The sequence below is a fragment of the Eumetopias jubatus genome, unplaced genomic scaffold, assembly GCF_037043125.1.
Source record: "Eumetopias jubatus isolate StellerSeaLion01/CBP00866 unplaced genomic scaffold, mEumJub1_p1.0 scaffold_4, whole genome shotgun sequence".
NCBI lineage: Eukaryota > Metazoa > Chordata > Mammalia > Carnivora > Otariidae > Eumetopias > Eumetopias jubatus.
Window position 1 is genome coordinate 29,949,832 of NW_028274810.1, and position 20,678 is coordinate 29,970,509.

At 37.6% G+C, this 20,678-nt stretch overlaps 1 protein-coding gene across 1 annotated transcript in view; it reads right to left on the bottom strand.

The window, feature by feature from the left end:
* Positions 1-13,206, bottom strand: part of BTBD8 (BTB domain containing 8) — a 110,554-nt gene extending 97,348 nt beyond the window's left edge. Inside the window, exons 1-2 of the mRNA XM_028087609.2 lie at positions 12,951-13,206; positions 7,107-7,304 (exon numbers count right to left, since the gene is read on the bottom strand). Coding sequence (XP_027943410.2) covers positions 7,107-7,304; positions 12,951-13,099 — 347 coding nt within the window. The 5' untranslated portion in view covers positions 13,100-13,206. The remainder of the gene's footprint in view (positions 1-7,106; positions 7,305-12,950) is intronic.
* Between the last annotated feature and the right edge of the window lie 7,472 nt (positions 13,207-20,678).

Genomic DNA, 20,678 nt, shown 5'->3' on the forward strand with positions numbered 1-20,678 from the left:
AATAAAGACACCTAAAAAAAAGAAAACTACAGGTCAATATGTCTGATGACTATAGATGCAAAAATCCTTAACAAAGTATTAGCAAATCAATCCAACAATGCATTAAAAAATCATTCACCATGATCAAGTGGGATTTATTTCCAGGATGCAAGGGTGATTCAATATCCACAACTGAATCAATGTGATACATCACATCAGCAAGAGGAAGGATAAAAACCATACGATCATCTCAATAGATGCAGAAAAAGCATTTGACAAAGAACAATATCCATTCACAAAAAAAGAACACTCAACAAAGTAGATTTAGAGGGAACACGCCTCAACATAATAAAGGCCATATATGAAAAACCCAGAGCTAATATCATCCTCAATGGGAAAAACTGAGAGCTTTCCCCTAAGATCAGGAACAAAACAAGGATGGCTACTCTCACCACTTTTATTCACTATAGTACTGGGAGTCTTAGCCACAGTAATCATATAGAAAGAAGAAATAAAGGGCTTCCAAACTGGTAAAGAAGTAAAACTTTCACTATTTGCAGATGACATGATACTACATAATGAAAATTCTAAAGATTCCACCAAAAAACTACAAGAACTGATAAATCAATTCAGTAAAGTGGCAGGATTCAAAATCAATGTACAGAAATCCACTGCATTTCTATACACTAATAAAGAAGCAGCACAAAGAGAAATTAAGAAAACAATCCCATTTACAATTACACCAAAAATAATAAGATACTTAGGAATAAAACTAACCAAGGAGGTGAAAGACCTGTACTCTGAGAACTATAAAACATTGATGAAAGAAACTGAAGATGACACAATGAAATGGAAGTATGTTCCATGCTCATGGACTGGAAGAACAAATATTGTTAAAATGCCTATACTACCAGGGGCGCCTGGGTGGCTCAGTCAGTTAAGCATCCAACTCTTCATTTTAGCTCAGGTCATGATCTCAGGGTTGGGAGAGCGAGCCCAGAATCAGGGTCCACACTAGCACAGAGTCTGCCTGGAATTCTTTCCCTCGTCCTCTCCCTCCCTCTTTGCCCCTTCCTCTGCTCATGCTATCTCTCTCTTAAATAAATAAATAAATAAATCTCTTTTTTTAATGTCTATAATACCCAAAGCAATCTACACATGTAATGCAATCCGTATCAAAATACCAATAGCATTTTTCACAGAAATAGAACAAACAACCTTAAAATTTGTATGGAACCACAAAAGACCCTGAACAGCCAAAACAATCTTGAAAAAGAAACAAAGCTGGAGGTATCACAATCCCAGATTTCAAGATATACTACAAAGCTACAGTAATCAAAACAGTATGGCACTGGCATAAAAATATAGACATAGATCAGTGAAACAGGATAGAGAACTCAGAAATAAACCCATGATTATGGGGCACCTGGGCAGCTCAGTCCGTAAGCATCTGCCTTTGGCTCAGGTCGTGATCCAGGGTCCTGGGGTTGAGCCCCGCATCAGGCTCCTTGCTCCACAGGAAGCCTGCTTCTCCTCTCCCACTCCCCCTGCCTGTGTTCCCTCTCTCTCTGTGTCTCTCTCTGTCAAATAAATAAATAAAATCTTTAAAGAAAAAAAAACCCCACGATTATATGGTAAACCAATCTTCGATAAAGGAGGCAAAATATGCAATGGGGAAAAGTCTCTTCAACAAATGGTGTTGGAAAAACTACAATACAAGCAAAATAATGAAACTGAACCACCTTCTCACACCATACATAAAAATAAACTTGACATGAATTAAGGACTTAAATGCGAGACCTGAAACCATTAAAATCCTTGAAAAGAGCACAGGCAGTAATACCTCTGACATCAACCATACCAACATTTTTCTAGATATGTCTCCTGAGGCAAGGAAAATGAAAGCAAAAATAAACTACTGGGACTATATCAAAATAAAAAGCTTCTGCACAGCCAAGGAAACAGTCAATGAAACTAAAAGACAATCTAGTGAATGGGAGAAGATATTTGCAAATGACATATCCAATAAAGGGTCAGTATCCAAAATATATAAAGACCTTACACAATTCCACACCAAACAAACAAACAAACAAACAATCCCATTTAAAAATGGACAGAGGACCTGAGTAGAAATTTTTCCAAATAAGACAGACAGATAGCAACAGAAATATAAAAAAGATGTTCAACAGCCCTCATCATCAGGGAAATGCAAATCAAAACCTCAATGAGATATCACCCCACACCTCTCAGAATGGCTAGAATCAAAAAGACAAGAAACAAGTGTTGGCAAGGATGTAGAGAAAAAGGAACCGTCGTACAATGTTGGTAGGAATGCAAACTGGTGCAGCCACTGTGGAAAACAGTATGGAGGTTCCTCAAAAAGTTAAAAATAGAATTACTATATGATCCAGTAATTCCACTACTGGGTATTGATCCAAAGAATACAAAAACACTAATTGGAAAAGATTATATGTACCACTATGTTGACTGCAGCATTATTTACAATAACCAAATTATGGAAGCAACCCAAGTGTCCATCAGTAGATGAATGGATAAAGGTCTAGTATATATACACAATGAAATATTACTGAGCCATAAAAAAGAATGAAATCTTGCCAGTTGCAACAACATGAATGGATCAAGAGGATATAATGTTAAGGGAAATAAATCAGTTAGAGAAAGATATATACCATTTGATTTCACTTATATGTGGGATTTAAGAAACAAAACAAACGAACAAAGAAGAGACAAACCAAAAAGCAGACTCTTAACTATAGAGAACAAACTGGTGGTTACCAGAGGGGAGGTGGGTTGGGGGATGGGTGAAATAGATGAAGGGGATTAAGAGTACACTTATCGTGATGTGCACTGAGTATTGTATAGAATTGCTGCATCACCATATTGTACACCTGAAACTAATATAATACTGTATATCAACTATACTAGAATTAAAAATAAAAATTAATTAATTAACATTTTTTAAAAAGTAAGAAAGAAAGAAGAAATGAGGAGGACTGACTTAAGGGTCTATAGATGACTGGCTAGTGGCATAGACTAGCAAGATGAGATTCAAAGACAGTTTAGGAAGATGGGAGGAAGAAAGATCTAAACGCAGCAACTGGTTTTCAAATGTTTTAAAATGCACCTGGGAATTGGTTTTATTCAGGTGTGCCGAGCCAAATGATTAGGAAATGACTGCCATTGAAGATAGTTTGTAATTTGCAGTCCCCAAGCTGAGAGAGGCACACCACACCAGTAATGGCCACATGGGGAAGCAACAGGGTTGGTCTGGAAGCAGGAGGTAGAGCAAAGCACAGGCAGAAGTCTTTATCATGTTTTCTGTGAAAAGGAAGGAGTGGGGCAAGGTAAACAACTGAAGAAGCTTAATATTAGTTTTAATAATTGGGGCTGGAGGTGGGGTGGGGGGGTGGGGGATGCTCTGGGCTATGAGAATGATCTTTAGTTGCCTGGTATTTGGCCCTGGGAAGATTAGGGCAGAGGAATATTGCCTTGTGGAGAATACAAACCAGATTGAGGAGGTGGGGGTGTTGGGATGGATTTAGGATGACCTGACCCTAGGAGGAGTAATCTCTGCCCAGTCAGTGAGGCCCCCGATGCCAGAGCATCAATAATACAGAAAATAAGAAAATATAGTTAAATACAGTGAATACAACAAGACACCTATCCCACCCACTTCCAGCCCTGCTAGTATAAGAAATGTGAGAGAAAATACCCATTACCTGAAAAAGCTGCAGGGGAAACAGAATCTTTTGTTCTGTGCTGTTCTATGTGTTTATACCTTCCTGACAAGTTCTCTTAGCATCCCCCAGTTAACTGATGTTAAGTTGCAAATTCAAAGGTCATTCCTCTTAAAAAAAAAAAAAAAAAAAAAAGACTATGGAACAAACAATTGAGTGAAAAGAAAAAAAAGGTCTTTCCTCTTTTCTTTCCTCACACACATGCACACACACATACACACTCTGACACCTACAACGGGGTAGGTCTTCTTGGAAAATCGAAGATTTTTATACTAGGTTGAATTTTTGAATTTTAATCACAAGGTCATGAAGCAAGAACTATTTTCCATTGCCAATCATTTGAATCATCTATGATGCTGCTGTATATAAAACAATTTTTCACAGACTGTATTTCCCACTCTAACTCAAGTGCATAATACCAAAGGACTCTACGGTAAGTAGCAATATAACAATATTTCAAAAATTTTATTGGTTATCTAAAGAGAAAGGATGTGCAATAAAGCCACTAATAAGAACTGAATTTCATAAGTAAAATTTAAAAATTTTTTTCAGAAGTTTCATTGAAAAAATTAATCTCAATATTTTATATTATAATCCTCTCCTTATACTTTATATTAATATAGATGAAATTTCAATGCACTCTGCTAAAAAAAAGGGGGGTACATCACAAGCACTTTCTCTGTGCAGGACACGATACGAGATACCATTGAGGATGTTCACATCAATGAGATGATCTAATTTCAAGGAGCTTATATAACCACAGACATACATGACTAACCTAATACAAAACAAAATATGATTAAGTGCTTAAAATAGAGGCCTGTGAAGTGCTATGAAGCACAAAGCCATCTAGTCCAACCTCCTTGTTCTAAATATGAGAAAACTGAGGCTTAAAGAAATCATAAAACAAGATAATGCACAGCTGGGAGGCAGATCTCTGCCTTGTTGCCAAGTCCAGTGCCTCCTCCACTCTACCATGCTGTCTCTTAATCTTTTTTTCCTACTACTTTTAAGGACAATAAATAAAGAAAAATATTGATATAGTTTCTTCCTTTCTCTGATATATGAAAATTTGACATATCCTATGCATCTTCATCTAAACATACACTCAAGGGGAGCCTGGCTGGCTCGGTCAGTAGAGCATGCAATTCTTGATCTTGGTCAGGGTTGTTAGTTTGAGCCCCACATTGGGTGTAGATATTACTTAAAAATAAAATAGTTTTACAAAAGAAGAAAATAAAATAAAAATAAACATACACTCAAGAAATATATCATTTCATAGAGCCTACACAGGCCTACTACTATAAATAACTTATGAAAATGTATTCAGTGCTTACTGTACGCCAAACCACTGTGCTTTATAAGCATCTAATTTAACCCATACAATAACACTTTAGATAGGTATTGTTATTATGTCCATTTTTCAGATGGAGATAACAGTAAGTGATGAATCAACGTTCACACAGTTAGAAGTGGTAGGCCTGGCTTGACTACAGAGCCTGGTCCTTAGAACAATGCCAATATACCACCAACTAGGAAAAAAAAAAGTATACATTTTAAAACTGATAGTCGGAACTCAATGATGAGCCTATGATCTATACTGGGAAATGATAATGATTTTTAAAATTGCACTTAGAGTATCTGTTTAAATTATGTCATACTATTCTTACACACAGGGTAAGTCAAGGTTACACAATTTTCCATTTATGCATATAGGAGTTTCATATAAGAAATTCTGAAATAATGAAGAAGTCAGATCAGAGCATGTCAGAGCATTTCAGAGCATAAAAAGAAGAAAAATAAACCAAATCACACAAATATACTTAACATTTAATTATCCAAAAGTAATTTTCTACACTAACGTCAGTATGATTTGGATTATAGGCAAAATGTATGTCAGCAAATAACTAAAAGACTAGCATCAAAAAACACTGAGGATCCAGAATATAAAAACACAAAAATCCAACTTTGAAAAAGCCAGTATTGGCTTTAAAACTTAGTTCCACATTTACTTGTCATCATTTAGCACTCAAATCAAGAGCCACTAACCAGTACATACCTAGCCCTTTACACAGGGCCTTGCCCATTACAGGGCACAAATAGACACCTGCTGAGTAAGTGTATGTGATGGGTGGTATGAGAGAAAGTCACTAAAATATCATTTAGAACAATACCGACTTCCATATGTTGGAAAAAGGGAAGAAATTACGGTAGGGCAGGATTTAAAAAACTGAAATGAAATACAAATAAACACTTCCAGATTTACAAACATAAAAATCTTAGTGAATTTCTATGGTGTTTATTAGGTGCCAGACATTTTACACCTGACGAAATTCCAGGCACAGAAGGATTAAGGTTTGAGGCACACAGCTACGAAATGGCAGAGCAGAGAATTTGAACTCAGGCGTTCTAGCCTTAGAGTCCATGTCATTTAAATGTCATAAGTCTAAAAGACATATAATTTTGAGAAACTACATTAGAAAATACTTCCCTTCTGGATACATTTAGCAAAAATGAGTGTCAAATCATTACACATATGTGCAGATAATAGTAAAGCATTAAAATAAAATTCTGTTCAATTAGAATGGGTATTAAACTAATTTCTCCCATTATTTAGGTGGGAAAAATTCGTGAATTCACGAGTTCAATAGATGTTCTATTTTCAAAAATTTTGACCATATGCAAGCCATAAGAATAAAAAGTTATGATCTCATATTCTTACAAACATAATTTACTTAAAGTTTTGCATACCAATAATAAGGAAGTCAGGAAGTCAGTATATAGCAACAGTTCTTGCATACCAATGATTTTTTCATACCAACAATACAGAAGTCAGTATATAGCAATGGTTCCCAACAGTGGCTAATTCTACCCCCAAGAGGACATGTGGCAACATCTGACAGACATTTTGATTGTCACAACTTGGGAAGTGGCGGGGAGGGCGGGGACTCAGGAAGAATGCTACTGTCATCTAGGGGCTAGAGGACAGGGATGCTGCTAAACATCCTAAAATGCACAGCACAGCACCGACCCCACAACAAAGAGTTATCTAACCCAAAATGTCAATAGTGCCACTGTCAAAAAACCTCGGCATGGAGTAAGTCATTCAAATTACTAGAGAACACACCATTTCTCCTCTTTCAGGCTCAATCTCAAATTAGTACTTAGTCTTTCCCAATACTAAGCCCCTAATACTCTGATACTCATACTTAGCCTCTACTAAGAATTTAAATTAATGGATTTTTTTTTAGGTTATAAAACAGATATGAAAATACAAGAAATAAAAACATACACACATATGTGTTGAAAAGGTAAACAGTTGTATATTAGACTTAAATGTAAGAGAAAAAAGATAAAGAAAGCACTTACTGTAAAAATGTTCTAAATTCTGAAGCTTCAAAGTTCTCCACAGCAATAGACTCAAGATTTGTTAAATTATCAGATGTCTGTCCAACAGCATGAAAATAGAAGTCAGGAACCCTTGCTAAAAGGACTGCTTTGTGTGCTTTGAACAAAGTACTACCTACACAGAAAGTAACATCTGTATGGATTTCTTCCCTTAGGAGCCTGTAATGAATAAAAAGGAACCATAGTTTAATTAGTGATACTCAGAACTATATAATATACCCATTTTTATAAAATAATTTTTCAAAATAGCACACACTAAAAATACAGAGGTAAGTAACAAAAATAAAATAGGTTAATATGAAAATGAGTTTGTTCTCAGTTCATTCCAAAGAACACTGTTCAATACTTAGAATCTTTTCTAAAATTCATAGTGAAAACAAAGCTAATTATACTAAAAAGAGTAAGACTATTTTTTCAAAAAATATATTTTAGTTCCTTCTGGTAATAATAGAACTTATCTTCTGCTATTTATGTTGATTTCCTTTAAAATGTACCTACTTAAGATTTATTTCAGAAAAAGAACACAAAGTAATATGGTCATTGACTGTTGAATATATTTTTAAAAATCTTTTTTTTCCTAAAGATTTTATTTATTTATTTGACAGAGAGAGACACAGTGAGAGAGGGAACACAAGCAGGGGGAGTGGGAGAGGGAGAAGCAGGCTTCCTGGCAAGCAGGGAGCACGATGCGGGGCTCGATCCCAGGACCCTGGGATCATGATCTGAGCTGAAGGCAGACGCTTAACAACTGAGCCACCCAGGCGCCCCTATTTTTAAAAATCTTACTAAAAGAAGCAAAAGAAGTAAAATGTCAACAACACAAGCAAGCTGAGTATAACAATAGACAATACAGATTAGAAACTGGTACATTTTGTTCTGACTATTGTTAAATACCAAGTCTGAAATGCAGGCTTGGCCATCAAGAATGTGACATTTTAAGCCCTTTTCCAGTTTTTTCCTCACACAAATAGAACAAACTATAATCTATTATTAAAACGATGCGCTCATGGGATAACCCATTTAAATCCCTTTACTAACGCACATGGTTACCGTAAAGCCCACTGATTACATATAAAGTGAAGAACAGAAATCAGCATCATAATACAAACTGTCATAATCTTTTGTCCCTGTGGTAACTATATATTTCTACTCTCTAAATACTAAATAATACTTCATATCACTGTATCATTATCTTTGGCAAAATATGTATTCTCAGAGGATTTCCTTATCACAGGATATAACTGGCAATCACACCAGTACACTATAGGTGTACACTAAAGATATCCATTACAGTGAAAGCTTAGAATGTTGCCACTGACACTCTCATGCCCCCAAGATCAAGTTAATGGCTCCTTCCTCTGATCCCAACACACGCATACCTCTATACAGAGCTTCTGTCATTGCATCATTATTTTTTTGTCTTTCTCCCTACTAGACAATAAATTCCCAAAGGCAAAAACTATATATTCAGTATACAGAGCGCAATATCTGCTTGTTGAATTTTGTTGTATTTTACACTAAACAAAACAAATGCTTCAGAGCACAAAACTTTCAGAACCTTGGAAACAATCAGCAAACAGAAGCATTTTAGTCAATATTTTAATCAATAAATTATTTTCATAAGTGGTTTTTAAAGTTATGCAAAAATGTACTGGTCTCTCAGACATTAATAAAAACTCAAGTTGCACAAATACTCAATTTATTCCTTCCTCCCACCCACCTTTTCTCCATCCTCCACTCTTCCCCAAGGAATAAGGAAGCAATGCAGCTGGTAGCCATACAACCATCACTAGGGAATCTGCCTTGTTCTTAAGATATGCTCATGAGTATTTGTTAAATAAAAAAATTTAATGTGTTTAAAAATTGTCAATATGAAAATATAGTGTTTTATTTTATAAAACTACTTATATCAGTTACAAGTATATCTTGTATGTTACAAGCAACAAAATTATCTGACTCAGACTGGCTTAAATATTAAAGGGGGTGTATTGGCTCATCAAATAGTAAAGTCTAGAGGAAGGACAGGTTGAAGCAAAGGCTCAACCATGTCTAGGTCCAGCTTTTTTCCATCTCATTTCTCTGCCAACTACTGCATTAAGCTATCTAATGCATTTTGGACTGCTGACTATCACTAAAAATGTATTAAGCATGTACTATGTACCAAGCACTGGGTACAGATAGAAGACTAAAACATATGTGCACTCAAGGATTTTACTGAATAGTAGGGAAGACCGGCCTGAAAATTAAAGAGTGTGACATATTCAATAACACAAATAAGTAAAATTTTTTCAGAGATAGGCATAAAAGACCTTACAGAGGACAAGAAAACCAAATGAGATTTCAAAGATCAAATAAGAGTTGGTCAGGGAAGCAAGGCAAGGTCATAGTTCCTGGCTCCACGTTCCTTGCTAAGGTATGTGTGAGTATGGAACTACAAACTGGTCAGCAGAGAGTACTGGGGGGCTAAGAAGTGACAGATGAAGCTGCTGGGATAAAGACAAATAGGAGGCAAAGAGTTTAAAACCATCTTAAAGGATTGAAGGCGAATCACCAAATGGACAAATTCATTTTTCAAAATATCACCTATTAGTTGTGTAGATGAGAAATTAGGGGGGAATGAAAATGAAGATGAGAAAATTACTGCACAACGCAGATGAATGATGTAAAGGCTTGAGCCAGGAGAGATCAATGGTGATAGAGACTAGGGAATGAAATTAAAATATACTTTGGTAATAAAATCGGCAGGAGTTGGTGACTGGATGTAGAAGGTGAATGGAAGGGAATAACCTCTCTTTTTTGGCGTGGACAACTGGGTGCTAATGATACCACCAACCTTTACTGTGTATCTGCTATTCCCACCTTCATTCTCAACTCCAGACATATTTCCAATGGTCTCCTGCATCTGACTTCCTCAACATTCACCATGCTCCTCCCTTTCAAATGCCCTAAGACTTGGTGCCATCTTCTGTGTTTCCCTTCCCCTGTACCTCCACATGTAATTGCTCACTGAGCCCATCAATTGCACATGTGAATCCCTTTCACTTTTTCCATCACCACTGCCATTATGTATCCCTTGACTATCATACAAAATCTCCTAGCTGGTTTCCTTGTTTCTAATTTTTCTTCCCTCAAGATCTAAATATCTTAATCTTTGATTTAAAAAAACACCAACGGCTCTCCACTGCCTCCACAATACATTCCAAACTCTTCACTGAAAAAGAAGGCCTCCATGATCTAGTCTTAGTTTACCCATTCACCCTCATCTGCTGTCACTTTGGCCATACCAACAATCCCCTCCCAAAAAGCTACCAAATTCATTTATCATTCATATATGGCTCGTCTTTGTAGCACATGACCCTGATGCTCTTAACCACATCTGAATGAACAATGGAATGAGCCAAGGTTAGGCATCAATGTGGTAGTTAAACAACTCTAGCAGAGATGTTCTACAATAAACAGAAACCGACTGATGACACTGTAAGAGAGTTTCAAAGCAAATCTAAGAGTAAGAAAAAGAAATGGGTGAGGACAGAAGCAAAGATGAAGGAAATAAATTACTGGAAGATCAGTTTGTATAACTACTGCAGAGAAAACTGACTGGGCTCATATTCTGTTTGTGTGAACTTGGGCAAGTCATTTTAACGTTTCTGGAGTCAGAATGTCAAGGTTTTTATTAGGACTCTACCACTTCATGCCTAATGCTCAGTTTCCTTATCTGTTAAATGGGAATAATACCAAGACTTACTTCACAGGGTAGTCAACCCAGCATCTAGCTAATAGTAGAATAGCAATAAGTTTAGGGATTTTTATTACAATTGTCCTGAATAATGGTCCACTTCTCAATGAGGTCTTACTGTATAATTGCTGTCATATTCCAATCAACTTTCCAATTCTACATCAGATCTGGCTTTTTGACTACTGAAATAGTTTCCTATTTTACTTCTCCATATACCCTATTATCTCTGGTCACCCAGAGGTGTCTCTGTTCCTTGCTGTTTAAGAATCTAATACAACTTGCTTTCCCAAAATAAATCAAACTCTTTCAAATCTCTGTGCCTTTGTAAAAGACATTCCCTTTGTTTAGATATCCTCTGATTTCTCCCTTCCTAATCTTTACCTAATCAATTTTGAATCAATCCTCAAGAGAGCACTCAAACGTCACCCTAAAAAGCCTTCCCTAAACTCACCCCAGTCCCCCTAACTTTTGTTTGACTATTATCTCTCTTACCAGAGTGTAAGCACAACACCAAAGCTATGTCTCATTAATCTTTGATTCGGACCTAGTACAAATCTAGGTACTTGGTGGGTGCTAGATACTTCATTAATATTTGTAAAATAAATCCATTATATTGCTGTGTTTGAAAAAGATTAATTTGGCACAGCAATTAGGGTATTGGGTCACATATTAAGTTTTCTTGTTAAAAAGAAAAGAACTGCCACATCTTTTTTGTTGTTGTTGTTTATAATAGGAACTTGTAAGTTTAGGATCCTATCCTTAATTACTGCTCAGATGAGGATACAAAGTTCACCTACGATGCCTTAATTTCATTTTCTTTATATAAATCAGACATGTTATCTTCCTTAAATTCCTGACACCTTAAGGCTTACAATACAGCCAGGAGAATAAAGCCACTGAAAAGGAGTGCCTCATCCTTACAGATTCAGCCTAGAAACAGAACAACTTCAGTTTTATTTTTCCATCTTTTACATTAATCCCCCACTGGTGGAGAGAAAGCAGCATCCCTGGCAGATAAGCCCAAATTAAAGGGAAATTTTTTTACTTTATAGAAAGCACAGTTTAGAGCCACGGAAGCCTAAGTGTAAGGGATAGAAAGCACTTTTTAAAAAAAAAAAAAAGGAGAATGCTGCACAGCTATTGGTTATTAGTGGTTATTATGTTTACTCTAATTCAGTAGTTCTTAAAGTGTGACCCAGGCAGCCAGCATCAGCATCACCATTACCTGGGACCTTGTTAGAAATGCAAAAGCTCTCTTCCTAACCAACTGAGTAAGTACTATGGTCCGGGACCCAGTAAATCTAAGTTTTAACAAGCCCTCCAGGTGATTCTGATGCACACTAAAGCTCACAAAATCAGTTTTGGTGGAAACGGCAATTGGCTAGGGAATATTTCTAAGCTTCATTTTCTTTATAAACTGAGAGGTCATTAACTGGATTCACCATAGCCTGAGTTAAGCTTCAGAACAACCCTCCATTTGCTTGCGTCCTCATGGGAGCTGGGAGTAGCTGGGAGCTGTAGAGTGTTCTAGGTGGAGAGGCGAAACCAGTATGCAATCAGGAAATATTTCTATGTAAGCATTTCTGGTAAATTCTTTAAAGAAAGTTCAGAATTAAGAGACCTCCAAGACTCCACTAATTTGTTCTTTTTTCCTTAATCTAAATATTCATTTTTATACCTAATTTTATCATTTTTCTCAAACTAAGCTTTTTTTTTTTTTAAGTGTACGCTTCAGGAGCATGAAACCTGGATCCATCCCGACCTTAGCGATACGTCTTTCAAGAACTAAGCCTATTCGTCTTATTGTCATAAACTGGTGCTGCACATAACTGTGATACTAATTTTGCTTTCCTTTTTTAATCTGGTACGTGCTCTCCGAGGTGCTCAGGATTGGTTTTTTAGGGCGAGGGAATCCTCTGTAGTGAGGGGACTGGTGCACGTCCCACAAAAGCCTGAGGCGAGGACAACGAGGAGGGGAGGGATGGAGTGGCCGGGAAAGAGCCACAGCTTCTGGGGCGGAGGCGGATGCCTTAAGAACTGAAGCAGCCAGAGTTCCCGCCTCCTCCTACCTGAGCAGATCCTGGCTGAGCTGCTCCGATACCACCGCCTTCAGCCGGCGCCGCTCACAGGGCCCCTTCCTTTGCAACCCCTTACTGCAAACTCCAGGGGACCCCAGAGGTACCACGGGCGCCGCGCCACCCTCCCCACAGCCGGCCATGTCCCACAAAGGTACGGCGACACCCCGCAGGCCCAGTTCAGGATCTCAATCTCCGGCTGTGGAAGAAGGGGGCGTTTCCGACCCAACGCTCCGCTCCTACCCGAATCCGCCCCTCAAGGAAAGGTTGACGCCTCTCCAGTTTGCACACGGTCCCTTACAGCCTCGGGACGGGTCCCCGGGGCAATCTGGGAGGTCCGCGCCGACACGTGACCCAGGAAGGGTGTGCGCAGGCGTAGTAGCTCTGTTTACTTCGGCCGGCGGGCACCCCGCCCCCATTGCCCAGGGAACAAACCTTCTCCAGGGAAGTGACCAATCTCTCTGGGTTATCTTCCCTCGATCTCTTTGCGTTGCGGATGGTGCGTTATAACCATTCATTTTAGTAGATGTTTTATTGCGAGCCGAGTCCAAATCAACCTGCGAGCCTTTCCACATTAAGTCTTCCTGGGGTGTCAGCGCTTTTTTTTCCAGGAAAGAACAGGTTCACAGGACCTTTCCTGTGGCGAGTCACGCTTATTCATTTTGTTGCTTTGAGCAAGAAAAACTGGGGGTGTGAGGAGCGGGGAAAGAACTTCATAAAATCAGCAAGAGTTAGAACACTCCTGAGTCCCCTGCAGAGGGTGTGTACAGAAGCTAAAAGACCCTCATCGCTTCCTAATCCAGGGAGTGACTCATATAACAGCTAAAGAACTTTAGCTGAGAGATATCAGCTTGTATTCCAGCGTTTTGCCAATAAAGCCATAATATTTATGACGAGGAAGGGAGGAGGTAATTTTGAACATTTTGGCCTGAAGAAAATAGCTGGACTGGATATAATTTAAATATCTTTTGGTATTTTTAAACTTATTTCCTCCGAAGGAAGAAAGCTCAGTAGTTCTTCTTTCAGAAGCTCCGCATGAAGTATCCGTTATGGTTGGTTTGTATGAATCAGTTTTCAAACGATTCAGAGGTTACATTTGGTTCTTATGTCTCCCGAGTCTCTTCTAAATACCAAGTTTTTGGAAAACAGATGGACCTTGTACCCTAAGGTTGGCCAAAGAGTAGCTGTTTCTCCAAATAATGCCCCTCTCAAATATTCAGACGCAATAATGAAAAATATAACTGGATAAATTGATTCTTAATTATTCCTGTAGAAAAGAGGAATGTCAAAGATAATAATAGCTAATATTTATTGAGTGCTTATTAGGTGAGAGAACTGCTCTAACCTGCTCTATATGCATTAACTCAATCTTCACAACCACCATTTAGGTAGGCACTAATATGAGCCTAATCTACGGGTGAGGAAGTTGAGGTATGACAAGCTAGGTAACTTGGGAAAGGTCACACAGCCAGTATAGTGGTAGTCTAGGTATTAAAACTTAGGCTGACTAGCAACCAACTCCTCCCCTTCAAAGTCCTGCAAGAGTTCTACCATGCCCCTTTATCAGCTGAAGTAACAGGCATTTTTATTATGCACAATTGCATTTATTATTAACTCACTGGTTCGGAATGGATGACAGAGTGGTTTCTGGTTCATGTAATTTAATTCTCTTAAAACACCTTAGGGCAATTGACTATGTGAAGTGATTAAAGAAAAAGTGCCCCCTTAAAAAACAAAAATCTTAAAAATAAATAAAAATTTAAAAAATCTGGCCAACGATGCTTCACATTTAACCATTAGAGAATTTTTACTTAAAGCACTATTTTTATTTTAATTAATTCATGCTGTGAAGTCATTTATACCTTAATGTGAGTGAAGTGATCGGATTCTTTTCCTGAAAGACATGGGAAAAAAGAGAATCCTAAAGAACTAACAATGGGAGATTTGAAGGTAGACACAGCTAAATCTATAATTTTGGGTTGGGTTGGCCTTAACTATGATTCTCATGGGTGAAAAATCAATTAAGGTAAAATTGCCTTGGAAGGCAAAAAAACTCTTCTAAGAACTACGATTTCATGAAAGAAAAGTGATTTTTTTGGATGCATTATTTTTTCCTTCTTTAAAAAATGTTTTCATTTGAAACATTTCAAATATACAAAGAAGTAAAGAGAGAGATACAATGAACCCCAATATACCCATTACCAAGATTCAACAATTATCATGATTTGGGCATATATGCTTTATCGAATCTTCTTTCCTTTTGGTCCTTTCTCATATTTTCTTCTTCTTCCCTTCCTTCCCTACTTCTAAAATTTTTGAAAGTAAAACCACAGACATTATTTAATTTTATTCCTATATACTTCAATATGCATTTCTAAAAAAATGGATGTTTTCTAACTACTAACATTATTCCTTACAAATTAACAATAATTCCATTTACTATATAACCCATTATAAAATTTTCCCAGCTGTCCTAAACAATATCATTTATATATTGGTTTGTTTGAATCAGTTCTCAAATGATTCGGAGGTTGCATTTGGTTCTTGTGTCTCCTGAGTCTCTTCTAATCTAGAGCAGTTCCCTCTCCCATTTTTATCTTCCTGCTATTGATGTAGCAGAAGCCTGCACAACTGAGCTGTTGAATATTCCATGTTTTAAATTTTACTGTTTGTGTCCTTGTATTATCACTTACTATGTTCATTTATACCATACATTTCCTGCAAATGTTATGGGGAGGCTTGATTAGATTCAGGTTCAATTCTTTAGCAAAAAGTATTTAATAGGTGGTATACTCGTTTTCTATTGTTTCTTTAACACATTACCACAAATGTAGTGGCTCAAAAACAACAAATTTTTTCCCTTCAGTTTCATAGGTTAGAATCCTCACATGGATCTCACTGGGCTAAAATCAAGGCTTGGGCAGGACTGCATTCCCTTATGGAGTATCTAAGGGAGAGTTTCCTTGCTTTATGCAAATTCTAGAGGCTGCGCATATTCCTTGGCTCTTGACTTCCTTTCTGCCAGCTTCCATACCAGCAGGTTGAATCCTTACATTGCGCCATTCTGACCTCATCTTCTGCCTCCGTCTTTACTCTTTTACGGACTCTTGCGGTTACATTCAGTACAATTGGATAATCCAGGATAATCTCCCTGTTTTAAGGTCAGCTAATTAGCAACCTTAATTCTATTTGCAACCTTAATATCCCTTTGCCATGTAACCTACCACATTCACAGTTTCTGGTATTAGGACATAGACATCTTTTGGGAGGGTGAGGGCAGGCATTATCCTGCCTACCACAAGTGGTAATTCATTTTGTATCATATCAGGAGGCCCATAATGTTTGGTTATCTTCCTTTTAATGTTGCTAAAATGTATCATACATTTTCATCTGATAGTTTTATCTGTTGATAATTCTTGGTTGGACCAACTAGGGATTGCAAAATGATTTTATAATTCTATCATTTATTTGCTGGAAATCTGCTGGAAATCTTCCTTAAAGAATGACCGTCCTTCATTAATTAGAAATATTGGATATCCAGAAAGACATTTCACACTGCAAAGCCAGGATACTTAATTCTCTTATTTAAATTACCATTTTTCAAAGTAAGGAGTTGGTACCCTCATTAATTCCAGTGTGTTCAATTTATCATTTTTGTTATCTTCATGAACTCATTGGTTTTTATATATGCAAAGAGAATTGCATTTATTCTTTTTGATGCTAAAATTGCCTTATCTGGCCACTGGGAGTTCCTTTATATTGACTCCTGTGTCCTTTTGACACATTCTTTAATCTGTGATAGGTTCCTTGCTTTCTGGCACAACCAAATACTAGACACCTTGTTTATTTCCCACCCCAGCTATTCCTCCAAAGAGCTACAGTTCCTTTTAGTGTGGAATGGTAGATAGAGCCCACAATCTCGGTGATAAGTGTGCTCACTGATATTGGGCTGGGTTGTTTCTAGCAATAAATGTTTTTGTAAGAAAAAAATTGCTGAGTTTATACTATATCTGATTCAAATTTAATATTATGAGATTTTTAGATTCTTTGTTTTTAAACTCTGTTCTTTTTTTCTTGCACTGAAAAACTCTTGGTTCCTAACAACATGAACAGAATTACTTATCTATACATTCCTAAAGAAGTTATTAGAGTTTCATAATAATAAGAATATTACTACTAACAATTAGACTATATTCAATTTAAGGTATTTTGAATTAATATCATGGAAATATCAAGTTGGGGGGAACCTGGGTGGCTCAGTCGGTTAAGCATCTGCCTTTGGCTCAGGTTATGATCCCAGGTTCCTGGGATCGAGCCCTACATCGGGCTGCTTGCTCAGTGGGGAGCCTCCTTCTCCCTCTCCCTCTGCCTGCTGCTCCCCCTGCTTGTGCTCTCTGTCAAATAAATAAAAATAAAATTAAAAAAAAAAAGAAATATCAAGCTGTGTGGATACTATAGAATGACTATTTTTGTTCTCCCAAAATTCATATGTGGAAATTTAATCCCCAGTGTGATGGAATTTGGAGGTGGGGCCTTTGGGAGGTGATCAGGTCATGAGGATGGAACCCTCATGAATGGGATTAGTTCCCTCATAAAAGAGACCCCAGAGAATTTCCTTGCCTCTTCCACCATGAGAGGATACAGTGAGAAGACAGCTATTTACATACCAGGAGGCAAGCTCTAATGAGACACCATATTTGCCAGGGCATTGATCTTGGACTTCCCAGCTTCCAGAACTATAAGAAATAAATGTTGGTTGTTGAAGCCACCCAGTCCATAGTATTTTTGTTATAGCAGCCTGAACTAACTAAGACAGTGAGGATTATAAAATATCACTTATCCATCTCCTTTCTCAGGTGAGAAATGCATGGAAATGATCTTGGAACAATATTTAATTTTTTTTCTGTCACTTTCCTTAAGCTTTCCTCCTCTGCTCACCTCCCCCTCACTCACCTCTTCTTCCTTTCTTCTCAAAATACCAGGAAGCTAACTAATGAAGTTTAAGCTTTACGGGCCCCACTTATACAAGCCCCTTCCAAGGCTCCAATGAGATCCCTAGAAATGTGTTTCCTTTTTGTTGTTTTGGGGGTATGTTTTTGTAAATTTTGCAAAGGTAAGAAATTTTACCACATTCAATCAAGAATTTCTTCTTAACCAAATGTCCCCTCATATATGGTGGCACTGAGTGCCTACAGGCATTTTTGGGATATGGCCACAATGAAACTAAGTTGAAGATACAGTAGTTTGGGTTAGCAAGGCATATTTATTGGTTCACAATCATTTCCACATCTAGATAAGTTGTTGCTCCCTGCTCTGGTGCAGGAATGGCTTCCAGGAATAGTTTGCTGATTCATCCTGCATAGTGACATGAAGGGATAGGGCCCAAGGTCACATCAGATCACATCACATGTGAAGATGTCTTACAGGAAATGGTGCTAGAGGTATTTAGGTAGTTAGGAGGTATACAACAGTAAGTAGAGGCTTCAGTTCTCATTAATGTCTAGTCAGAGTGAAGAGTATTCTTAGTAATGCAGAATATGCAATTATAAACACAAATTTCCTCTTTGATGAGACTCAAAGTAGAATTTGTCAGAATTCCTGTATTTATAACTTATGTTTGTAATATTAGTCAGCTTCCCAGAAATTGTAGTCTATTGTAATTTCTCATTCTAAATAATCACTTTCATATCTAGAAAAAAATGTTAAATGGCAGCCATACCATTTATAATTGTTTCAGTGGTATTCATATCTTCCTGATGTTTATTTTTATTTTGTCTTGTATTGTTACATGTATTTATTTATTGCCAATGGAGCTCTTAATGAGATATTTTCTTTGCAAAAATGAAGAAGAGGTGATGGTCTAAAATGTTCCCCTGGCCTTACTTTAGCACTAAACTAGAAAGAGGTGAACAATGTTTATTAATAGGTCTCTTTTTTCTAATTTTTTTCAAGTTTTTATTTAAATTCCAGTTAGTTATCATGCAGTGTAAAATTAGTTTCAGATGTAGAATTCAGTGATTCATCCCTTATATACAATACACAGTGCTCATCACAACAAATGCCCTCCTTAATACCCATCACCTATTTAACCCATCCTTCCACCCTTCTCCGCTCCAGTAACCCTCAGTTTGTTGTCTATAGTTAAGAGTCTGTTTTATGGTTTGTCTCTCTCTTTCCCCTCTGCCATGTTCATCTGTTTTGTTTCTTCAGTTCCACATATAAGTGAAATCATATGGTATTTGTCTTTCTCTGGACTAATGTAGTTCGCTTAGCATAATACTTTTTAATTCCATCCATGTCATTGCAAATGGCAAGATTTCATCCTTTTTATGGCAGAGTACTATTCCATTGCGCGCATATATATATATATATATATATATATATCACCTATTCTTTTATTTTTTTAATTTAAATTCAAGTAGCCAACATATAGTACATCCTTAGTTTCAGATGTAGAGTTCAATAATTCATCAGTTGTATATAACACCCAGTGTTCATCACATCATGTGCCCTCATTAATGCCCATCACCCAGTTACCCATCCCCCCACCCACCTCCCCTCTAGCAACCCTCAGTTTGTTTCCTATAGTTAAGAGTCTATCATGGTTTGTCTCCCTCTCTGATTACTTCCCATTCAGTTTTCCCTCCCTTCCCCTATGATCCTCTGCACTGTTTCTTATATTCCACATATGAGTGAAATCATATGATAATTGTCTTTCTCTGATTGACTTATTTCACTCAGCATAATACCCTCCAGTTCCATCCATGTTGATGTAAATGATAAGTATTCATCCTTTCTGATGACTGAGTAGTATTCTGTTGTGTGTGTGTGCGTGCGTGTATATCTATCACCTATCTATCTATCTATGTATCATCTGTCATCTATCTATACCACATCTTCTTTATCCATTCATCTGTTGATGGACATCTTGGCTCTTTCCATAGTTTGGCTATTGTGGACATTGCTACTATCAACATTGGGGTGTAAGTGCCCCTTCGGATCACTACATTTGTATCTTTGGGGTAAATACCCAGTAGTGCAATTGCTGGGCCCCAGGGTAGCCCTATTTTCAACTTTTTGAGGAACCTCCATACCGTTTTCCAGAGTGGCTGTACCAGCTTGCCTTCCCACCAACAATGTAAGAAGGTTCCCCTTTCTCCACATCCTTGCCAACATTCGTTGTTTCCTGACTTGTTAATTTTAGCCATTCTGACTGTATACCACCTATTCTTTATCCTTTCATCACTCAGTGGACACTTGGGCTGTTCCCATAATTTGGCTGTTGTTGATAATGATGTTATAAACATTGGGGTGCATGTATCCCTTTAAATCAGTATTTTTGTATCCTGTGGGATACAAAAATCTGGTGCCTCAGGGAGTGTCTCTGATGTGTGCCTGGAGCACTCTGCGGCTGTGTTTTGGCTGCTTATCCCTCAGATCAATCATCTGCAGAGGCTCTCCTTGTCTGCAGTAGGCAGTGTTCGGACCTTAGCGAGAGTGTGGCAAGTTTAACTAAGCATGCTCTGCTCTGCTTGTTAAGTAAGACCTGATGTGGGACTGAAGACTTGCAGAACTCTATGGTCAGTAGACATTGCGTGTGCAGGGGTTTGTGCTGGTCTTCCGGGGAAGGGGCCTGCTACCCTGGTCTTTGGGCACATTTGCCCAAGAAAAGGAGCACCAGTAGGGCGCAGGGCGGTGGGACTTGGTGTAAGCAGGTTAGGC